Source organism: Cydia pomonella, chromosome 1 (assembly GCF_033807575.1).
Source record: "Cydia pomonella isolate Wapato2018A chromosome 1, ilCydPomo1, whole genome shotgun sequence".
NCBI classification, from domain to species: Eukaryota; Metazoa; Arthropoda; class Insecta; order Lepidoptera; family Tortricidae; genus Cydia; species Cydia pomonella.
In genome coordinates this window covers 9,852,852-9,874,184 of record NC_084703.1, presented here as the reverse complement: position 1 = coordinate 9,874,184, position 21,333 = coordinate 9,852,852, and the positions used below count along the sequence as shown (strand labels likewise).

General features: G+C 33.6%; 1 protein-coding gene across 2 annotated transcripts in view; it reads left to right on the top strand.

Moving 5' to 3' along the window:
- LOC133531912 (glutamate receptor 1) overlaps window positions 1-21,333 on the top strand; it is a 108,001-nt gene that overhangs the window by 45,099 nt on the left and 41,569 nt on the right. For both annotated transcript variants that reach the window (XM_061870441.1, XM_061870366.1), the window contains exon 5: window positions 15,722-15,975. In XM_061870441.1, coding sequence (XP_061726425.1) covers window positions 15,722-15,975 — 254 coding nt within the window. The remainder of the gene's footprint in view (window positions 1-15,721; window positions 15,976-21,333) is intronic.

Here is a 21,333-nt window from a genome sequence, read left to right as displayed (position 1 = left end):
ATTTTTTATAAGAATAAACCTGTATTTTATGGCAGAAATATAAAACATCATGTTTTTGCAATCTCGAAATTACGAATGAAATATACAGAAAGGTTAAAAATAATGCTATGAAAAAGTTGCGCACTCAACCAGACCTCAACATCAAAATGTGAATTTATTGCAAATAACCGGGGAATTGATATTTATGCACTGTCGTAAATTTTGTCGAGAATAGACCTTGACTTGAGTGTTTCTAACACACCGCCGGAAATAAACAAGAGTGCTCGAGTTTTGAGGTTCAAAAATGCTTATAAAACATTTCGTTTTAATAATCTTCCGTCAGCTCCCGAAGTTATGTGGTATCCTCTCGAGAATTAGTTGTTTTATTTTTGAATTTGGATCCTATAGTTCAGAATAGATCGTAAAATATCTACAAAATTACGTAAGAGGGGTCTTAGGAGGGTATTCATATTTATTCATAAAGTACACATACATTACACGTCAACATTACAATTAAAGAAATAATAATTAAACATATTATAATTAATAGCATCATCTAAATAATAGGTATTAAAATTATGTGATCAATAAAATTACAAATGAAATGTTTATTATAGACCTATAGATAGACTAACATAAATGAGGCAAAATGATTTAAAAGGTAATTTACTGACTCCTGGTACTTACGTATTACGTGTATGACAAAAAGTTTTAAACATATTCGACAAGAATTCATCCGTTCTTTTTATTCATTTTGTAGTTGATAAATGGTAGAAACTTCCTTGAGCTCAAAAAACTGGCCAAATGCGTGTCAGACCACGCATAATGGAGGGTTCTGTACTTTCATACAATACACGAAGCCTTTATTAAAACATATTTAAAACGGGGTCTATCGCGAATTTATTCACCCAATAAGAAAAGGGCTTGTAGGCACTTATTCGCCAGTTCATTGAAGTAAACTACCAACACGTTTTCCAAGAAAGACTGGGCGTTTTTGCTGATTTCCCATTGAATAAAAGTTTCATATGCCGCCAATTATTATTCACCCGATGTTGATGGTAATTTAATTGCCTCTATTAAGTATTACTGGCAGCTTAAATTTTATGTGTTCTTTATTTTCAATGCTTGAAAATGACATTTTCGTTAATAAATTAACTAAAATCATGCAAAACCATTTCAATTTTATAACAAATACGGAAAATGGCTGGCGCGTTATTTTTTTTACGCACGATTCCAATGCGCACGCAAGGCAAAGGCGCGAAAGAAATCGACAAACAGCCAATTAAAAAAATGTAAAAAAGCTAATATTTTCGTAGTTCTGTTTGACGGATGGAGATCCAATCGACAAAATGTTATGTTTATTCATTAATGTCATTTACGAGATAATTTAATCTATAAATTATGCTTCGTGTGATAAAACCTCTTTGAACTAACATTTCAAACCTAATAGTTGGTTAAAAAATGTATTTCTCGACCAAATTAAGAAGGCTCCGTCTCCATGCATATTATTAGTAATCAGTTACTTCTTAACTCAGTCGGATAATATAATGAAAAAGCACAAGTGTTATAATATACTGAAAAAGCACGCGTGTTTAATATCTAGGATTATAAGCCAAAAATCAGTGGAATGAAAACGCCGTTTTGAGCAAGTCTGTTGAATAATAAATAAAATAACAATAAAATCCGCGATACCGGGCACGCACGCCCGTCCGCCCAGTGCCCAGCGAACTCTGTTCTGAGAAGGACTTGAACTCAGTGCACCTTAACGAAGTATCGACTATTCCAAAGAGGCATTTAGGTCCAATTCCAATTGAAGTAATTGGGTAAATTAGGTATCTATTCCTTGGAGGATTATTCGACTAATTGCTAGTACTTTATGAATACAAATAAATAAATAAATATTACAGGACATTATTACACAAATCGACTAACGAAATATAACGTAAACTGAATGTTTATGTAATTTTAGGACATAAAAGGGTCACTTCGGTTGCTGGGTACAAATCAGTCTTGCACGAAAATGCAATATCACTTTTTATTATATATTTTTTAGGTTGGATGATAATAACAAAATAAAATCGTATAAGTAGAAATACACTTTTTGAAGTACTTTGGAAATGTCTATAATTTAATCTCTACTATAATTATCCCTAGAGCAGACTGGTTTGGAAATGTTCCAAGTGGCTTTGGTGACTCCAGCTCGAGCTTTGTCTTACGGGCCGGGAACTATTCGCTTTGCCTTTGATATTTTTACTAAATTAACTCGATATTTTATTCGCTTTGTGGTATTAAGTAAGTCTTTATACACCGTGTTTTTTTTGATTTGCGTTAATTTCGAGGGTGCATTCCTGAGCTTAAATTAAGTAACTTTCTCAAAGATACCGATATTCTAACTAACTCCATTTCGGAGATAATCAATCATAAATTTTTATATTATAAGGCCCTTACGAGCGTGTACACTTGCTTTAGGACCTGTTTACTTATTAGTTAGTGTTTAGTGCGAGTTCATACATTTGCTACTAAACGTACGTACTATCTCGGACGATCGATGTTTGAAATGACATTGATATGTCACAGTTTTCAATTGTTTGGTTGAGTTAAATGTAATGCCCGTGTTACAACAACGCTATATGCAACATTTCGTTACTTTTTATAAAAATAAAAATAGTAAAAAAAAAAACAAAAAAATTTTTTTTTTTTTTGAAAATTAACTATGCCATTTAGTTTCCTTAAACGTACTTACCGAAACCCCGGAGTTAACGCAATTCAATAAAAACACGGTGTATACATATTCGAAGTAACTGGTAGCTATAGTTTTGTACACTCGAGTCATTCCATAAGAAAACTTATGACGGAGTGTGCAGAATGATTTTAGATAATGTTAAAAAAAATCAGGTGTGTACTTTGGGGTATGAAATCACTAAAACCATGGAATTTTTGAATACTTTAAGTTTAAACTGGCTTCAATATCTTACTGCCCTTAAACTAGATAATAATAGATTTTGGACTGCAAACAGACTGGAACTTCTTTGGAACTGCCCGTGTGATGGTGCAAATAATTTGAAAATCTAGTTTGAGAAGAACAACGGGGAGTCATTTAATTTTTCCCATATATTAAACCTCAAGCAGTGTTCGGTTTTTAGGGTTCTGTACCTCAATAGGAAAAAACCGAACCCTTTTGTGATCACTGTGTTGTCCGTCCGTCCTTATGTCTATCTGACACAGAACGCGTGGAGATATCGAGTTAAAATTAAAACCATATACTCAGGTTTACAGTTCCTTGAAGCCGTGAAAAAATCAAACTTCTAAGTTAAAATAAAAATGTATGCCGCAAAAAATGTATATTTCGACACTCTCAAAGGAATCAAAATTTATAGGGTAGTTACTTTCCGTTGACCTAGAACTATGAAATTTGCAAAGTAATACATATACTTAGTATTACACTACATGTATATGGAAAGATTTTAAAACTATAAATTTGTAAATAAATAAATAAATATTTTAAATTTGTACAGAATCCTCGGTGATCGAGTCTGACTCGCACTTGCGAGTACACTCCTGATTCTTTTTCGACAAAATCTAATATAATTCATCTCACTCCTTCAGAAGTTTTCATATGGATTTACTCGTGTGTACAAAAATACAGGAATTAGCTACTACGTGAAAACCCTGTGCGTGCGATAAGTACGAGGATAAGTTTTATGTTGTGTTATAATTCTTATTACTTTTTTATGAAATTCGTATTAGTATGATTTTATGAGATAGGTAATACATATAGTACATATAATAAACGGTTATTTGATGTGTGAGAACCATAAAATACCCAAAATAATATTTTTAGCATTAGTGAGTACATTCTAGGTTTTCCTTTTATGTTTTGTTAATCTAGGCCTAAATTAGGATTAATAGGATATTTTTGATAATAACTTTTCCGCGGCGTTATAATCGTAGATTTTTTTGTTTATGACAAAAAAGAATATGACAATTCTTTATGCTAGCTGGCTATATAAGTCATAATATAATTTTTATCACCTAAAGACTGCTAATTAAACATCATCTGCAGGAAAAACGAAAATTCTACATAAACTTTAGTTATTAGAACAAAAGAGACAAATCTAAGAGTAAACCAAAAGATTAGAGTTGCTACTTTAATTAAAATTGCATATTTACGTAAAGTATGGCATCTATCCGGGTTTTACCCTAGATATTCAACAGCACAAACTTTTGAAGAAGTGAATGTAAATGCTACAACTGCCTTAGCAGTGTCATCATCATGAACTTAGGAGTTATTCTCTTGTCGGTGGAGTATCTTCCAGCTTTTCCTATCTTGCGCCAACTCTTAAACTGACATATTCGCTAACGTCCGCTAGCCAATATGTCAGTGTCAAACTGGTGATAGTCGTACTTATGGAGTGAGGATTTTAAAAGGAGTGAAATTTCTTATGGTAGAACTGTTGCAAAAAGTGTCCAGCTGTCAGCTATATATAATAGTTCCAAACTCCAGAGTAGCGCTAGAGTAGCTAAGAACCTAGGCGCTATTGACGGAGTGAAGTGCGCTGTCTATGATTTGATTTTATCGTCGAGTATTCTAGATATTGTAGCGCCACCTATTTAAGGTTTTTTGGTGACACTTTTTGGTACATGGAGATTTCATACCTCCACCTTCCATAGTCGTACTGTTAGTAGGCAGAAATCGAAACGTAGAAGAAAGAATTTCAGAAGGTATTGCATGGTTTTATATATACATATTTCTTTATTATGGCGATCATTTTTCATTTAATTAAGAAATAATTCTTATGTACGTGCAGTTTTATGGGTTTAAGACACTTTTAATAAGTATCTGAGTTTTGCATATTGTCTCATAATCTAGCAATAATCACAGTATAAAATCCAGTTGCGATGTATACTTAAGAATTTATGATCTGTCATCTTAGATTTAAGAAAATATTCCATTTAAACATTGATTTTTTGGGTTCAAAGTGAATCCGTTTCCATTTTTTCATAATTTCAGTGTGTTTTCCAGTAAGATATTATAATACATTTTGATATCTAAAATATAGGTACTTAAGTAGTTTGAATTTAGGTGTTCTTGAGGTTGACAAATAAATTATATTCCTGAGTCCAATACAAAAGACCGAACTTCAATCCGAGAATCATGAAGCTGGAAGTCGCCAGCAACACGCTGAGATGAGGCCATTTCGTGACACTTTACTCTCACTATGTTCTCTTTTATGTCTGTCTATTACTGTTTGTGTGTTTATGAATAAAACAAATTCTATTTCTATTTATATTTCTATGAAGGAAGGAAGGAAGATGTTATGTGACGAATGTAAGAGGTTATGTGATGCGATGGATGATCACGCGTCTTCGGTTAGTATTTTAACGTTTTAGGATAGTACATAATTATTAATATTGTATGCATTCCACAGTGCCTTAGTGTCACACTGTAATCTGTTAGAATACGTAAATGATAACGTGCAATTTTTTACGAATTTTTAGTGATTTATGCTGATGTGTTTGAAGTAAATGTTATAATTCATAACGGATACTGTGTTTAATGACCTATATTATTAAATAAAGACCATTTTTATACTTCTAAGCAAAGTTTCAGCGTAGTATGTGCGAGAAGAAAACGACACCATTGCGAACTTCTGGTTGGTGCTGATGCGATACATTAAGGGCAACGGTTTTTGTTGTTAAATGTCTCATAAGTAGTACAGTCAGGCCTATGGAAGTTATGGAACTCTCCGCGCGAGCTCAAATTGATGCCTACAAAACTCGTCCCGTCTACGGTACAAAAGTCAGCCAGTTGGTTGCCACGTGCGCTCACGGACGCACGTCACTACGCGCTCTTAGATTAGATTAGATTAGATTAATTTATTTTCATAACGATAAATTACAGTATAAATTATTCTTATGTTAATCTATATGAATTTACATTATGATCGTCAATGATTTGGCATGCAAACATATAATTATAAAACGTCAATAATAATTATCAAAAAATAAAAAAAACAAATTCGAAATTACCGTCAAATTAAAAACTACGAAACAAAAGAAACAGGAAAACTAAAAAGAAATAATGGAATACATGTCAAACTAAATATTTAGTAGATATCACATAATGATCGTCATTAAAACTAAGAGCAGTACTTAATAATAATATTCTAGAACAAATGTCATCTTAAATCAATTTTACATAAACTATAATGTTAAACAGTTATTATAATTTTAATTCCATGTATTCATCCACTGAATATAATGGGTTTTCCAATAAAAAATTCCTCAATTGACGTTCAAATGCTTCGTCAGATATTTCAGTTCTTAATTCGGCGGGTAGACGTTCGTAATAAGTTGGGCCTATTACTCGCGGATTCTTACATGAAAGTGCCATGCGACGCGGCACTGTTCGCAGTCTTCCCGTCGATCTGATTTGTTTGCCCATGACTTCGACACGTTTGAACATAGAGAAGTTTTTTCTCACGAACATCAGAACTTGAAACATGTATAACGAATAATGCGTCATTATACCATTATTTTTAAAAAGTTCCTTACAATGGTGCATTGGTTTAACTCCAGCTAGTAAACGGATCGCACGTTTTTGGAGAATTAATACTCTCTTTGCATCTGTGGAATTTCCCCAAAGCAGTGTACCGTATGACATCAAGGAGTGAAAGTGCGAGAAATATACGGCTTTAAGTGACTTCCTTGATATCAGAGGTTGTAGTTTTTTTAATGCAAAGATAGAACTACTCAACCTGTTACAAAGCAGATCGACATGGCACTTCCAGTTAAGATTCGAGTCAAGTATGAAACCCAGAAATTTTGTTTCATTACATAGTGGCATTGGACCGTTACTAATACATTTAGACATACACTATTACTTAGATTAGATATTGTGCGAAGGAAATGTCTTCGTCACGAACAAATAACACGGCTTGTATGGATGGAGGCAGAAACATCAAAATAAATACAAAATATCGATTTGGTCTTCCGCAAGATGAGGAAAAATAGTAGGTAGACATTAATTGAGAAATACGTACTTACACTTATTGTTAATATTTATTGAATTTCTTTCAAAATCTTATGTTTGTACGAGACATCATGTATAATTAGATTTGAAACAGGTGAATATGTATAACTAACTTTTTAGGCCTTTTGGTATATGTATGTTTATTTTAATGAGAGCTAGTACTTACTAGAATTTAAATATATTGCTTACGCCCTGGTTATCTTATAATTACCAGTATTCATGCTTTCTTTATTATTTGTCTGTATTGTGTAACGTTAATCTCTACCTGGTTATAAACTACACAAAGTTTCATAACGAATTATTGCTGAGTTCATTGCGCGGCTTATAACTACATTACTACGGGGGACATATGACCTTTTATAATGTTTCGTCGGAATGAAATTCATAAACGAAATATTATAATGATTGCTACTTGCTCATAGTTATTTTACTTGCATGTCTAGCAAATCCTCTACGAGAGGTTGCATTTTTATTTTTAACCAAAAAAATCGAAATATAATTAAACGTCCCTTCGTTTATGATTAAGATACAATAAATAGTGAATAAATATTTTCCATGGCAGTACCCAGAAAGGAAAATAGTAATAAATCTTAATCAAAATGTTTTAGGGCCTACGCTAGCTGACGCGGACTGCTATTTGTAGGTGAAATCCGCCGCACGCGTCCGCTTCAGTTACCGTTGCTCATACTATTTTTCGTTAACCCGCTCGTCCACTCCGTGCACCCGCGTTAGCTAGCGTAGGCCCTTAGATGTAAAAAAATCAGAATAAGCAATAGGTAGATCCTCCTCCTCTCCTTCCTCACGTTGGCCCGGCATTTTGCCACGGCTCATGGGAGCCTGGGATCCGCTTGACAACTAATCCCAAGATTTGGCGTAGGTACTAGTTTACTTGATTAATTGGCAGCACCTAAAAGATCTAATATTTTGTGAACACGGGGTCGGTATTAAAATTTCGATCGCTTGATTTCGTATTCACCCTTTAATACTGTCCCTATTACTAGGTATTTAAATTCTACCAAGTAATATAATTGAAAACGAATGGTTAATACCACTATATTCCTAATTTTTAACGCTCGTATTTCAAAAATAGCATCGGCCCTCAAATACTTTTTATAAAATGATAGCACACATGGAGTCTTAGAAACTGATCACCATGACTGTTCGTTAGGACACTTCGATACGACGAAGTAAAACGGAATAAAAAAATAAGTAAGCTTTTTCTAAATATGATGTACACCACCTAAATAAGTACTGAAATATCCCTCATAATTGTATAAAATAGCATGCGTAGAGCCTGCGCAGCTAACAAGTTTCAGACCAACTTTCGGACTGTAAGTCTATACATACTAGGGTGGGTCGATTTTGTAAAAATAATATTTTTTATGCTGGGTACGTTTAAAAAGTTGCGTTTTGGTCTGTTTAGCATCAGAAAAATAATAAAAAAAAATACCGATATAACTTTTAGCCCTCTACCATGGCTTAAATATTTCTAAATTATATATTTTTCGACATTTTTATTTTTGTATCTAAAATGTGTTCTAAAGCTTTTTTTTTAATTTTATAGTTTATTCATTCATTGCGAGTATCGGGACGTACATTACAATGTTCTTTTTTTTAAATCATAGACAAAAGTAAGCTTTCTTGCGTCAAAACTGTCAAGTGAATTTTCGCGTTTCCCGCCAATTTGTTCATAAATTTGTCAAGTAGTTGTTCTCATAACTTATTGATAGTTTTTAAGTAAAAATAAATAAAACCAAGTGAAAATTTTATTAAACATTTAGTAAACTACATAATAAGTCAACTTTATTCAAGTTTTGTTCATAAATATGAGTGCTAAACAATCTACCGTCAAAACACGAAGTGAAGTTACTTGCCCTTTGTTTGGACCACCTTCAGATCTTAATGTGAGATTGTTACCGACGATATCAGACACTATTAAGTATATACTTATCGTAAGACACCGTTTGCAAGATCTTAATTCCGGAAAACAACCGTCGATAACCCATGTTTTTGCTTGTGTGAGCTGCGACATCGAGAAGATCTGGGCTTCCGCTTCTATTCCTATTGTAAGTCCCAAGAGAATAAAAGAGTTGTTAAAAAAGTATTACGACGAATACTTAAAGTTAATACGATACCCTAAAAGTAAAATAAACGACAACTATAGGGATAAGTTGACGAGCTTTAAGAACGGCTGTTTAACGCAACTTTTCGACATTGCAGCTTGCAAGTGCACGATTGTACTGAGTACCGATTATTGTTCCTGTGCTAAGCAAAATAAAGTACCAGCCGTCGAACAAAAATTTCTACTAGATCAACGATCTCACAGACAAATGATTATAGCTGGTGTAGACAAAATTCAGACTCAAAAAAATTGCTCAAAAATTGAAAGACAGCAAAAGTTGCAGAACCGTATGATGGATTTTTATAACTCTCAACCAGGTCTAAGCTCTAACCGAAAAATAGCACGTACTTCGCTTGCTTCAAATACGGATTCGAATGGCATCATTACTACTCCACCTGTAATATCACTGCCGATGACTGATACACCTTATAACACCCTAAGATTGCCAGAACTGGCAAAGACGTGTGATCGGTACGGAATTTCAAATCGATCCGGAGCTGCAATCGCAACTGCTGTGCTGCAAGACGTAGGACTTATATCTTACGACGACAAAAACTTAGTAGTGGATAAAAACAAACTATGGCGGGCTCGAAATAACGAAAGATGTAACTTGCAGGAGAATATGAGTCATGATCAATTGGAAGCGATTTATTTTGACGGCAGGAAGGACAAAACCTTGCTTATCGAAAATTCGAATGGTCGCTCTTATCGTAGACTTACTGTGGAAGAACATATATCGCTTATAAGTGAACCAGGCTCCGTATATTTAGGACACACGACACCACGAACAGGAACTGGCAAGGAAATTTGCAATTCAATCGTTGAATACTGTCAAAGCCACAAAATCGACTTAAATGAATTAAAATGTATAGGTTGTGATGGGACTGCCACGAATACTGGGTGGAAAGCAGGAGTTATTAGATTAACTGAGTTGAAGTTGCAAAAACCATTACAGTGGCTTGTATGCCAACTCCATGCGAATGAGTTGCCTTTACGACACTTATTTTGTCAGCTGGATGGAGGCACAAGTGGACCTAGAGAGTACTCGGGGCCCATAGGAAAAGCTCTAGAAACCTGTGATAAACTGTGTGTAAAAAAGTACGCAGCTATTAATAGTGGTACTACTGATATAGATCAAAATGTCTTAAAATCTTTAAGTACGGACCAAAAGTATTTGTACGAAATGTGTTGTGCTGTGTCGACGGGAACTTGTAGTGCAGAACTCGCAAATAGACAACCTGGAAAGATGGCTCATTCTCGTTGGCTTACCACAGCAAATCGTATATTACGATACTATATCGGATGTCAGAAACCGTCGAATAAATTGAAAATTCTAACAGAATACATTGTCAAAGTGTACGCACCGGTCTGGTTTGAAATAAAGAAAAAATCGTCGTGTATTTATGGAGCCCACCACGTATTTAATTTAATACGTTTAACTAGATCCTTCGATAACAATGTGAAGTCTATTATTGATCCAGTAATCCAGAGGAATGCTTTTTTTGCTCACCCTGAAAACATACTGGTGGCTATGATATCGGATGAGAGAAAATCTGTGAGAGAACTTGCTCTAAGAAAAATTTTACAAGCAAGACGTCAGCCAATCAGTGGTTCTGTCAGAGTGTTTAAAGTGCCTCAGCTCAATTTTAATGCAACTGATTATATAGACATGATAATCTGGGCTGAGTGTCAAGTTACACCTCCGCCGATTATGAGCCACGTGTCTGAGGAGGATTTGCAGAAGATGATAGATGACGTCTCGCTAGCTCGAGATGTCGTTTTGTCTAAGTTTCCCTGTCACACGCAGGCAGTAGAACGGTGCATAAAACTTGTGACGGAAGCATCGATCACGGTGGCTTCAAAAAATGCACGGGATGGACTTATTCGGACCAAACTGAAATCCAGATCTGTAATGCCATCTTTTGACAATAAGGCACAATACCACTGCTAATTTAGTTAAAATTCAAGTTTTTCAACAATAAATTCTCGACATTATGCATTTATTTTGTAACTAAAATGTCATATTTATAAATAATTAGACTATGTTTTATATAATACATGTGTTTTTCATTATTTAGTACTACAAAAAATATAAATAATCATACTCGAAACTGACGTCTAATATTTCAAAAATTTAAAACTTTGAACAGCTGTAGAGGGCTAAATCATGTAACGAATCAACATTATTTTAACTGAATATAAGAGCTTAAACAAAATAGCAACTTTTTAGACCCCCCCAGGTACGATTTACACAAAAAAAAATTTTTTCATACAATATCGACCCACCCTAATACATACCTATATATTACAATGTCAAGGCATACCTACAGATTGTACGTACGATAGGTTTAATAGACTAGTGACAGGCCTCGAATATTACGTTAAAACTAGTGGCGGTGCGATCTAATTTTAGATTTTGTAAGTTCATTTACAATGTTTCGCTATCGCAAGGCGCGGATAATAGACGACTCGCATAACTGACGCTAAACAAAAGTGCCCAGCCCGATCTGCACGCGTCGAGCGACCGACTAGGTACTAGTAAACAAATCACTGTGTGAAAAGATAACGACGCTACACCTATTATTTCTTAACTGATTCATGTTAACTCACTGACATTGTAAGAACAAAAATATGCACATAATGGACAAAAATAAGTCAACACACTCGGTATTATCGGAAGTAGCAAATGCTTTTCCATCACAGGCCGTGTCGTACGGGACACGAAAATAAATTATTTAACCAACATTTTTTTTCGGCATCACACCATACCTACTTCGTCATTGTAACCCAATTTGAAGCTTATGTAAAGTAAGAAAATGGGGGAGATTGAACGGAAAACACACAATAAACCATCAATAATTTTGGCGCAAAATGGCTTGTCAACACTATATTCGTTTACATTTAACTATTATCAACGTATTAACGGATTTATTTTTATACCACTTCGGTGGCAAATAAGCATACGGCCCGCCTGATGGTAAGCAGTCGCCGTAGCCCATAGACACCTGCAACACCAGATATATTTTATTAATTTTATGATAATGTATATAACAATGTATACCAAAATTAAATAACGCTGAAAAAACATTAATGAAATGCCATCGTGATATACACCGTGTTTTTTTTTATTTCCGTTAATTTCAAGGGTGCATTAATGAGCTTAAATTAAGTAGCTTTCTCAAAGACACAGGTATTCTAATTATCTCTATTTCGGAGATAATATATAATTTATTTTTATCTTATAAGGCCCTTACGAGCGTATGGAGTTGCCTGAGGGCATGTTTACATATGGATTAGTGTTTTGTACGAGTGTGTACATTTGCTACTAAACGGAAATACTATCTCGAACGATTGATGTTCGAAATGACATTGATATATCACAGTTTCTAATTGTTTGGTTTAATTAAATGTAATGCCCATGTTACAACAACGCTACATGCAACATTTAATGACTTTTTATAAAGATAAAAATTTATATGACTTTTTTTTGACAATTAACTACGCTATTTAGTTTCTTTACACGTACTTAGCACTACTTACCCATACCCCGGAGTTAACGGAATTTAATAAAATCACGGTGTATAAACAACTAAAACCAAACTTATATTCTTATAGCAGAGCAAAATCTCTTTAACCTATGTTTGGTCGAAGCTAATTGGCACCGTGATTGAGTAGTAATAGCTGTTTCTTACATGTAACTATTGAACAATATATAAAAGTAGATTAACCTTTATCTTGTAGTGTGTGATGCCTTGATTTTATTTACAATGAATTCTGTTTGGTGAGGACCTATCGTAAAAAAAATCTTTATAAGAGATTGACATAGAATTCAATAACGTTTCATTTTTTCCGGGATAAGAGGTGTGTATACTCGTAATATTTCGTCCTTGTTCTACGTCATTGAGATTAGAAAAACACAAAGAGGCAACATAATATGTAAATCAGCTGCAAAGAAAAGAGATCTCATTTTGGTATCGACAACTTCATAATTGATTTTGGGACACACAAGGCGACTGAAGGGGACGTCATAAGCCATTAGTCCGGTGACGACAGTGGAAAACCTCAAGGGTCACGAGTTCAAATGCGACACATGGTGAGAATAGTCCGGGTGCGGGTGAAACTTTCACCGCATCTCCAGCCGCACATTTATCTCTCAACAACGAAACTGTTTTGGATTTCCACTTGCGTGTACGCGAAGCGGTTTAGGTCACGATATCCCGTCACCGGCCTACATAACGAATGCATTTGTAAAGATTTTAGAATACAAATAAGATTTACATTTTAAACGTGTATCAGATTTTAAGTATATGGATATAGATTAGTAAGAGCAGAGTGGAGCTTACGGATATCTTAAACGTGTACAAATAATGTAAGTATTATACGAGTATGTATCGTCATCTACTGGTACATAATAATCACAGCACATTGAGATTATTGTGGGCTTAACTTTATTTTAGTAACATTTACAGGTAATGTTTATTTACTACTTATTTATCGACAATTTTATAAGTAGTTGTTTTACAATAAAGACAATTCATTGCTTTTTATTTAGATATTTATAACAGTAACAAAAAATGTGTCTGTTATCGTTTATGCATGACGGGGATTCTCAATAAATTTACACTCATGTGACGGAATAAAACAGTGAGAAAATCGTTAACTGAACGTATAATCCCATTGGATATGATTCACACCAAATTCATCCGCACGCCAATCCATTGCCGTAATTAATTAATGCTCAATTCGGACATCAATATTTTGTAAATTTCCAACAATATACTCTTGATGAATATTATTTCATAGCGACGCCTAATATCAACACAGTAAATCCCTTTCCTTTCGATTTAAATAATTGTCTTATATGTATATGTATCAGTATGATCAGTGTATTTATCATAGGTTATACGAGATGGTATATTTTATTAACATTTTATTTGTTCCGCTATGAAACCCTGTAGGACACTGCAATATAACTTAAATCTAACTTAATTACTATGGCTTAAGGCTCTTTCTTATACATTGGTACCTTACCTTATTATTACCTTGCAAAGTATTCCTATACATATTTTAAACAGTCACAGATATATTTAACTTGCAATATCAAAATCTACTATACTAAATAATATTCATCAACTACCAAAATATACTTGCATGAGTAAAAACAGTTGTCTGATACATATAAATATCTAGTCATTTTTCTTTATCTCTGACAGTCTTTGGAAGTTTATTATACACTTGTATATACATTGCAAGTGGACTATTTAAACACTTCCACGCACCAAACTAAGTAAATGGCCGCGAACAGAATTTTACGCGTTGTATTATCTTTTTCGTCGGGTATATATCGTTCATACCTTCCAGCTTAGGCACCCTTTCACGCAGAGCAAAAGAGTTTTTATTTTTTGCCTCCTCCGAGCACGCTTTTGTCCCTTTTTCGTTCCGCTTGTTTTATATGGGGCGTTTAATTCGATAAAATTCGCGTGGACTCGAATTGGTTTAGGAGAACTGGAAAATAGAGCAGCGTATAAATGCTTTTGGCATTGTCAGTGTTCTATATGTTCTATTATCTTTGTATTGTTCACGAGACTGTATCTACGTAAAGTGCTCGGTATCTTTGTTAGGTGGATATTGTGTTACTGAGTGTTACTAATACATTCCTTATTCTTGCAATGTTTTGCGTATGAAAATAGTAGGGGCATATGTGGTACCTATTACCATGTAGAGGGATAGAGGCAGTGTATGCAACAGTGAGAATGAGCCCAATTCGTATACAGGGCGTTCTTTTTTGTTTTCCGTTAAGTTTAGCGTTTGCCTGTACGAATATACATACCGTTTTGAATTGAAATTATAATGGCATATTCTTACATTTGTTATGGCCTTCTTTTTCTACAGTTTATTTACAAATTCGTTACATTTCCGAGTAACGACAAAAAAATCTTGATGACGTTTTTTCATAAGATCTTACCTTTTTGACTAAAGAACAAAATGCAACAATATATTAGGTTTTCGTGGCTAGATTTTGCCTAGTAACCCACAACAAATTATGTAGAATGTTTATTTCAAATGTATTGACTTGGAATGTAATAACATTGAATGACTATGATAGGTGCAGTAAATTGTAGCGGTATCTTAGACTGTACGAGTAATCTAAGGCAAGTGTGCACACTCGGGAATGCTTTATTAGATAAAAAAAACAATTATAGATTATCTTTATAACTTAATTCGAATACCGGTGTCTTTAAGCAATTAACTTAATTTACTCGCATGAATATACGGTCACGTCTGAAAATATCGAGACGGACAAAATGTCAAAAATATGTATACACTACCCTATTAATATATGGGCCATAAGGTCGTGTATATATATTTTTGGCACTTCGATCGTGTCGATGTTTTCAGACGTGACTGTACTCTTCAAATTAACGGAGTTCAAAAAATACAAAGTGTATTAAATGGTTCAGATATTTCATTGCATGTAAATATTTTAGTTATCTACATTATTATACTGTACAGCATAGGAGACTCAAACATGTTAACTTTAATGAGGCAAGCCAAAATGACAAATAACGTTGAATGTATTTATACAGGATTACTACGTCTACAGCAGCTGTATCAATCAATGCAGCCAGGCCGCACCGTGTTCCGAATCTCTCTTGTGAAACGGATTACCAACGCATCGGAAGCGATGGACTTTTTGCTGGCACTGGAGCAACATGACCGGTGGGGCAACAAGCGTATTGTTCTCGATTGCAACGCAAAAAATGCCAAAAGCATTCTAGTTGAACATGTACGGAAAGTGCAATTGGGGCGGAGAACTTACCATTACATGCTCAGCGGACTGGTGAGTGCTATTCTACTATAGTTAGATAAGTCGTAGTAACAGTAAAACACTTTATTGTACGATTATTAAAACAAACCATGAAATAAACACGAATCACTAGTACAAAGGCGAACTTCTCTTTAAGGGATCTCTTCCAATTAACCTTTGAGCAATTGAGGGAGAATCGGAGACGGTAGGTAGACGTTACGGTTGCAAAGAATCTTGAAATTTTAATATTCGTAATGCGTTTTACCTTACACTAGCTACTTAAAAATGATATGCATAGAATAGACCTCAATATTTGACCCCTGGATTTTTTTCATTTTTTTTCTGTTTATAGCCTGGAGTATGCGAATATACAACTAAATATGTTACCGGCCCCGCTATTTTACTTATAATGGCAACTTTGTTACTGATAAAAATATTTATAAAAATGAATATAATATATTTTTTTACTTTAGTTACAAGATATCGTTGGCGCGGCATGTAAATCTGTTTTATATTGATATACAATAAAAAATACATCATTTACAGATAAAAAAATCAAATACCTGCTTTTGGGGACAAAAATACCTGCAGTAAAAAGTAGAATGACCCAATTTCATTTTTGAGGTAACTCAGCGATTGTTTTTGCCTTTTATTTTAAACTAACATAAAATTAAAATTCAAAAACATGATATCCGCTCACGCTTTCGCTCAGTAAGAGTGAGGGAAGATCACGAACCTACGGGGCCTTAAGTTTGTCCAACGTAAGTGCAACTTGAAATTTTAATAAATAAAAAAGTGTTCGTATTCGTAGCAAAATTTACTAGACATTCTTAGCAGATTTACCTACAATACATTTAGTGTGGGTACTCAGGCAACGATATATAATATAATAATATATACAATATTGATTGATTTCTACAAAATGAAAAGTATAATAGAGGCACAAAATCGTATTTTGACTATTTGTAGAGTGTATGCACACTCTACAAATATTTTAGGCATATGGTCTCAAGTTAAAATTATATGTCATAGAATCTATTATATCTTTTTAAGATTAGTTAGTCTCAATGTTGGGTTCTTCACTCCAAAAACATTCGCCATTAGCAACATATTACCATGACTCTCGTCGGAAAATAGTTCATTTAAATTCGCTATGTGCCAAAAAAATCATGATAAACCACATAGCGATTTTTTTATTCGTATGGACGATGCATAGTATTGTTACTAAAGTTAAAGGCAAAATGTCGTATCTACTGATATACAGTATGTTTACATTTTAAATAGGGGATAAGTTGGTTGACAGTGGGTTGGTTGTACACATTAACTATCGCTAATTCTGAAGGTCTGTATCTCCTGCGCGGGTAAATTTGTGATTATTGAAGTTTGTTTCCAACATATATAACTGTATGAATTCATTTATATATTTTATTGCAAACTAGGCAGTTCAGTAAGCAATTTTTACATAACATTAGTGTATTTGCTGACTCATATATAAATGATTTTATGAACTTTATTTTATTTGGTAATTGAGGCCTGGGTTGGCAGCTGATCAAGTTAATCAGGTTGACAGTTCAAGAAAACATGACGAAGCAAAAATGTTTTTGTGAATAAAAGGTTGATATTACTTTAAGACGGTCTAGAGAAGTTTTCTAGGTAGAAATATATTGTAACTGGAAATTACAACAGATCTAAATAGGATCTTTCCTCATCTAAAATTCTAAAATGTGTTTGTAAATGTACCTCGATATTTTTTACCAGATTATTTCAATCTTTGTTTTACTTTAGACTACCAGGTGAAAAAGACTAAGCGTAGACTACCCCTGTCGCACAGTGAGTCAATTCCCATTTTTCATTAAAAGCATTACCAGCATCAAAAAGTTTAATTTAGATTTTTAAGTATAATTTAGTTAAACATAGACAAATTGTGTATACAATAATTCAAAAATCAAGTACCTATGTATCTCAGTTATTTCTCGAGATATGGGCGTAGGAAAATAAAGTGATCCAGTGTTAACCATTTTACCCTACATATAAAGCTTCACGGAACTTATGTACTTCCTGTATCTCACCAACTAAAATTCATAGAAATGCCAGTATCCACTTATCAAAAACAGGGTGCGCTATTTATTACCGTATTGTTAAAGAGTCATTTTGATCGGATGTTCACATCCGATATTATGGATTTCGTATACAGAAATATTATACAAATCGCGTGAGTAGAACCAAAGCAGCTAACAATTTTAGTCCAGTCCTCGTACTGAATCCCCAATTAAAATCTTTGACATGGTATTTTTCGCTATTAAATCAATCGCTCAATTTTACATTAAAAGTATATTTGGACAAGGTATTTCCTGACTCATTTATGTCCTTGGGGGTTTTGTCTAAATATATTTTACTTTACCGTTTACGGCAGACATTTCCCTATGTCGAGTTGCAGCGAAGCTTTAAGAACGAATAACAAGCGCCCGAGTTCCTTATGTAAACGTTCTTACAGGAAATGTGATAATAGCATTGAACAGCGTCTTTTTCGCACTTCCTCCTACGCGAACCCTATTAGCGAAGTGTCTTTGACCATTCGTCCATTCGTATCGACTTTCCGCAGGATTTCTCTAACCACTGAACCGATTAAGTCAGAATCACATCACTAGTTTAATTGACGACCGTTTTTCGATCTGGAACATTGGCTAAAGCAAAAAAGGCAAAAGTTTGGTTCGTTAAAAATAAATAAATTAAAGATGTCAAATTATAAAAGTACGTATAACGTGTTAACTCAAAGTAACAATTTTTTTACGAAGACATAATAATATATACAATAACTCTTGTTAATATTTAACTACTACGGGGACAGAACCCTAAGGAAAATAATTATATGCATACTTATTCGTTTGCCTGAAGCCATAAAACGTGAAAATAATAAGACTAAATTAAAATTTATGTTATAAAAACATTTTCATACACTGTAGTCATTAATTACTACAGTGTATGAAAATGTTTTATTTTTAGTTTTAAGACTAGAGAATGGCGATCCCTCAGTAGAACTCATTGTTGAGTTTTGTAGCGCTACGACTATTTTTTAAGAATACCACTGTATTTTAATAAATAAATAATATAAGAATACCACTATATTTTAATAAATAAGGTAATAGTTTTTTTCACCACACCAACTGGTAAAGGCCCTCTTGATTGTCCAACAACCAATGAGAAAGTTGCATTTTATCGACATGTGGGGCAAAGTAATCAGGTGCAAATTTTGAGTTGGTTCCGTATGTTAGCTGGCAGAATTGACTTTTATATGATGATTTTGAATGATATTTTTTTTATTACGTTCATTTTAATTTGATTTGGTTTGTTTTTTTGGTATTTCATACCCCACCCTTCGCAAATACAAACTGTAAAACATCAAACAAAATGAAACCAAATCAAATCCAAATGAACGTAATTAAATATGTATCATTTAAATTCATCATTTAAAAGTCAATGTTTCCAGTCAACATAAGGTATTAAACAATTCAAAATTTGCATCAAATTACTTTGCCACACATGTGGATAAAATACAACTTTCTCATCAGTTTTTGAACAATCAGGGGCTCTTTACGAGCTGGTGTGATGAACAAAATATTTACAACCCAAAAAAAATTGTAAAACATAAAAGACAAACAGTGAACAAGGCAGGTTGAAATGAGGTGTAGGACCGTGGAAGCCAAGGATGTGTTTTATTGATTTTGATCTGTCTCGAATCCTACGGGTGCACATGCATGTGGTATGTTAAGGTTTTTGATTTCAACCAGTTGCTGATAATTGCTCACTCGTTAACGAAGTTCAAGAAGCACTAAACACGCCAAAATACTTAGTCCTAGTTGTCCGTTCGCGAAGTTTTATTATAGTTGGACTGATATTTCAATATTTCGACTACAATGTAAGTACAGATTATTTACGACTGCATGAAAATGATGTATCTAATACTCGTAATTATCTAAAACAAGGATTACTTTTAAGTGAGCAGAATTTACTTTTCGGAATAACTATTTTTGTGTACCTATATTTATAAAATCAAGGGTAACAACTAACCAATATCACACGGATAACCGCCATCGCCACTTTAATTTCAAATTCAAATTCTATTATGAAAAATACAACGCTTCGGTACTGATGCAAAGTGTTCGTATTTTCCTACGACGGTATCGATTTTACAACCTTGTTATTAATTAAAAGTGTAAAAGCTAACTGCGCCAAAGGAGACCCGGTTCTTAATCTTGCCTCCTTTCAAAATTTCATATTTTTGTAAGAGTGAATGGGTTCAAATTTTGCGTTAATGTTTTCTAATATACCATAAACCAAACTGCAAGTTCACATTAAACGTGTATATTTTTGTAATGTCATTTTTGCACCATTATGCTAGTCCGTAATTTCTTTGGATTTTGAAAAAACCTATGACATAAGAAACGCGTTCGAAATATAAATTTAATAATTCATAAGACGCCAGTTTTAAGTAAATTATTCAGAAGAAAAACAATATTAAAATTAATTGAATCAGGAATATGATGCCCGCAGCAGAAAAATTACGTTTTGGAGAAAATAACTACGACTAACAAAATAATATTGAAATCAAAGTTGAATGGTATAAAAGGCATCCGTAAAAAGTTAATAATTTATTATCAATGAGACTTTGAAATAATTTGGGCCAGGAATATGATGACGTAGAAAAATGTAAGTCTAATATTATACTTAAATAAATGCATTTAAGATGTGCTTATATCGCCAGTTTATACATATTGAAACCACTAAAATAATTATTATTGGTAAGTTTGTAATTTTTCCGTTACCAGATAAATGACGCCAGGTAGGTCACGGCAATGAATATTTTTACAACTACTGGAAATGATGAAAACAGAGATTTGAAAAAATCTCTAAGAGATATGATCAAATCACGCAGGATGTTAAAATGGCGAATCCATATCATCATTTGCCTAGAAAAATTCAGTCATTTGACCAAATCACTGACTCTGTTTAGTGAAAGGACAAAATCGGCCAATAAACGAGACACGTTTTTTCATTTCACTAGATTTGTTTAGGAATTTGACAAAATCCCTAACCACGACAGTAAGTTGACAAAATGAACTCAAAAAGTCAACAAGTTTTATCATTTCGCTAAACAAGTTTAGTGAAATGATAAAGTCTCAACTGGTAGATGGTTTGTATATGGTAATTTGATTAAATCTATGAACTGATTTAGTGAAATGACGAAAGCAAGTACCGAATGCAACATGTTACTAGAGTTAAGCATTTTGATCAAATCTCTGACTAGATTAAGTGAAATGGTAAAAAAAACTGTCAAAAGTAGGTATCAAAGTTGTTTATTAAACCAGCTATTTTAATCCAAGAATATTCAGA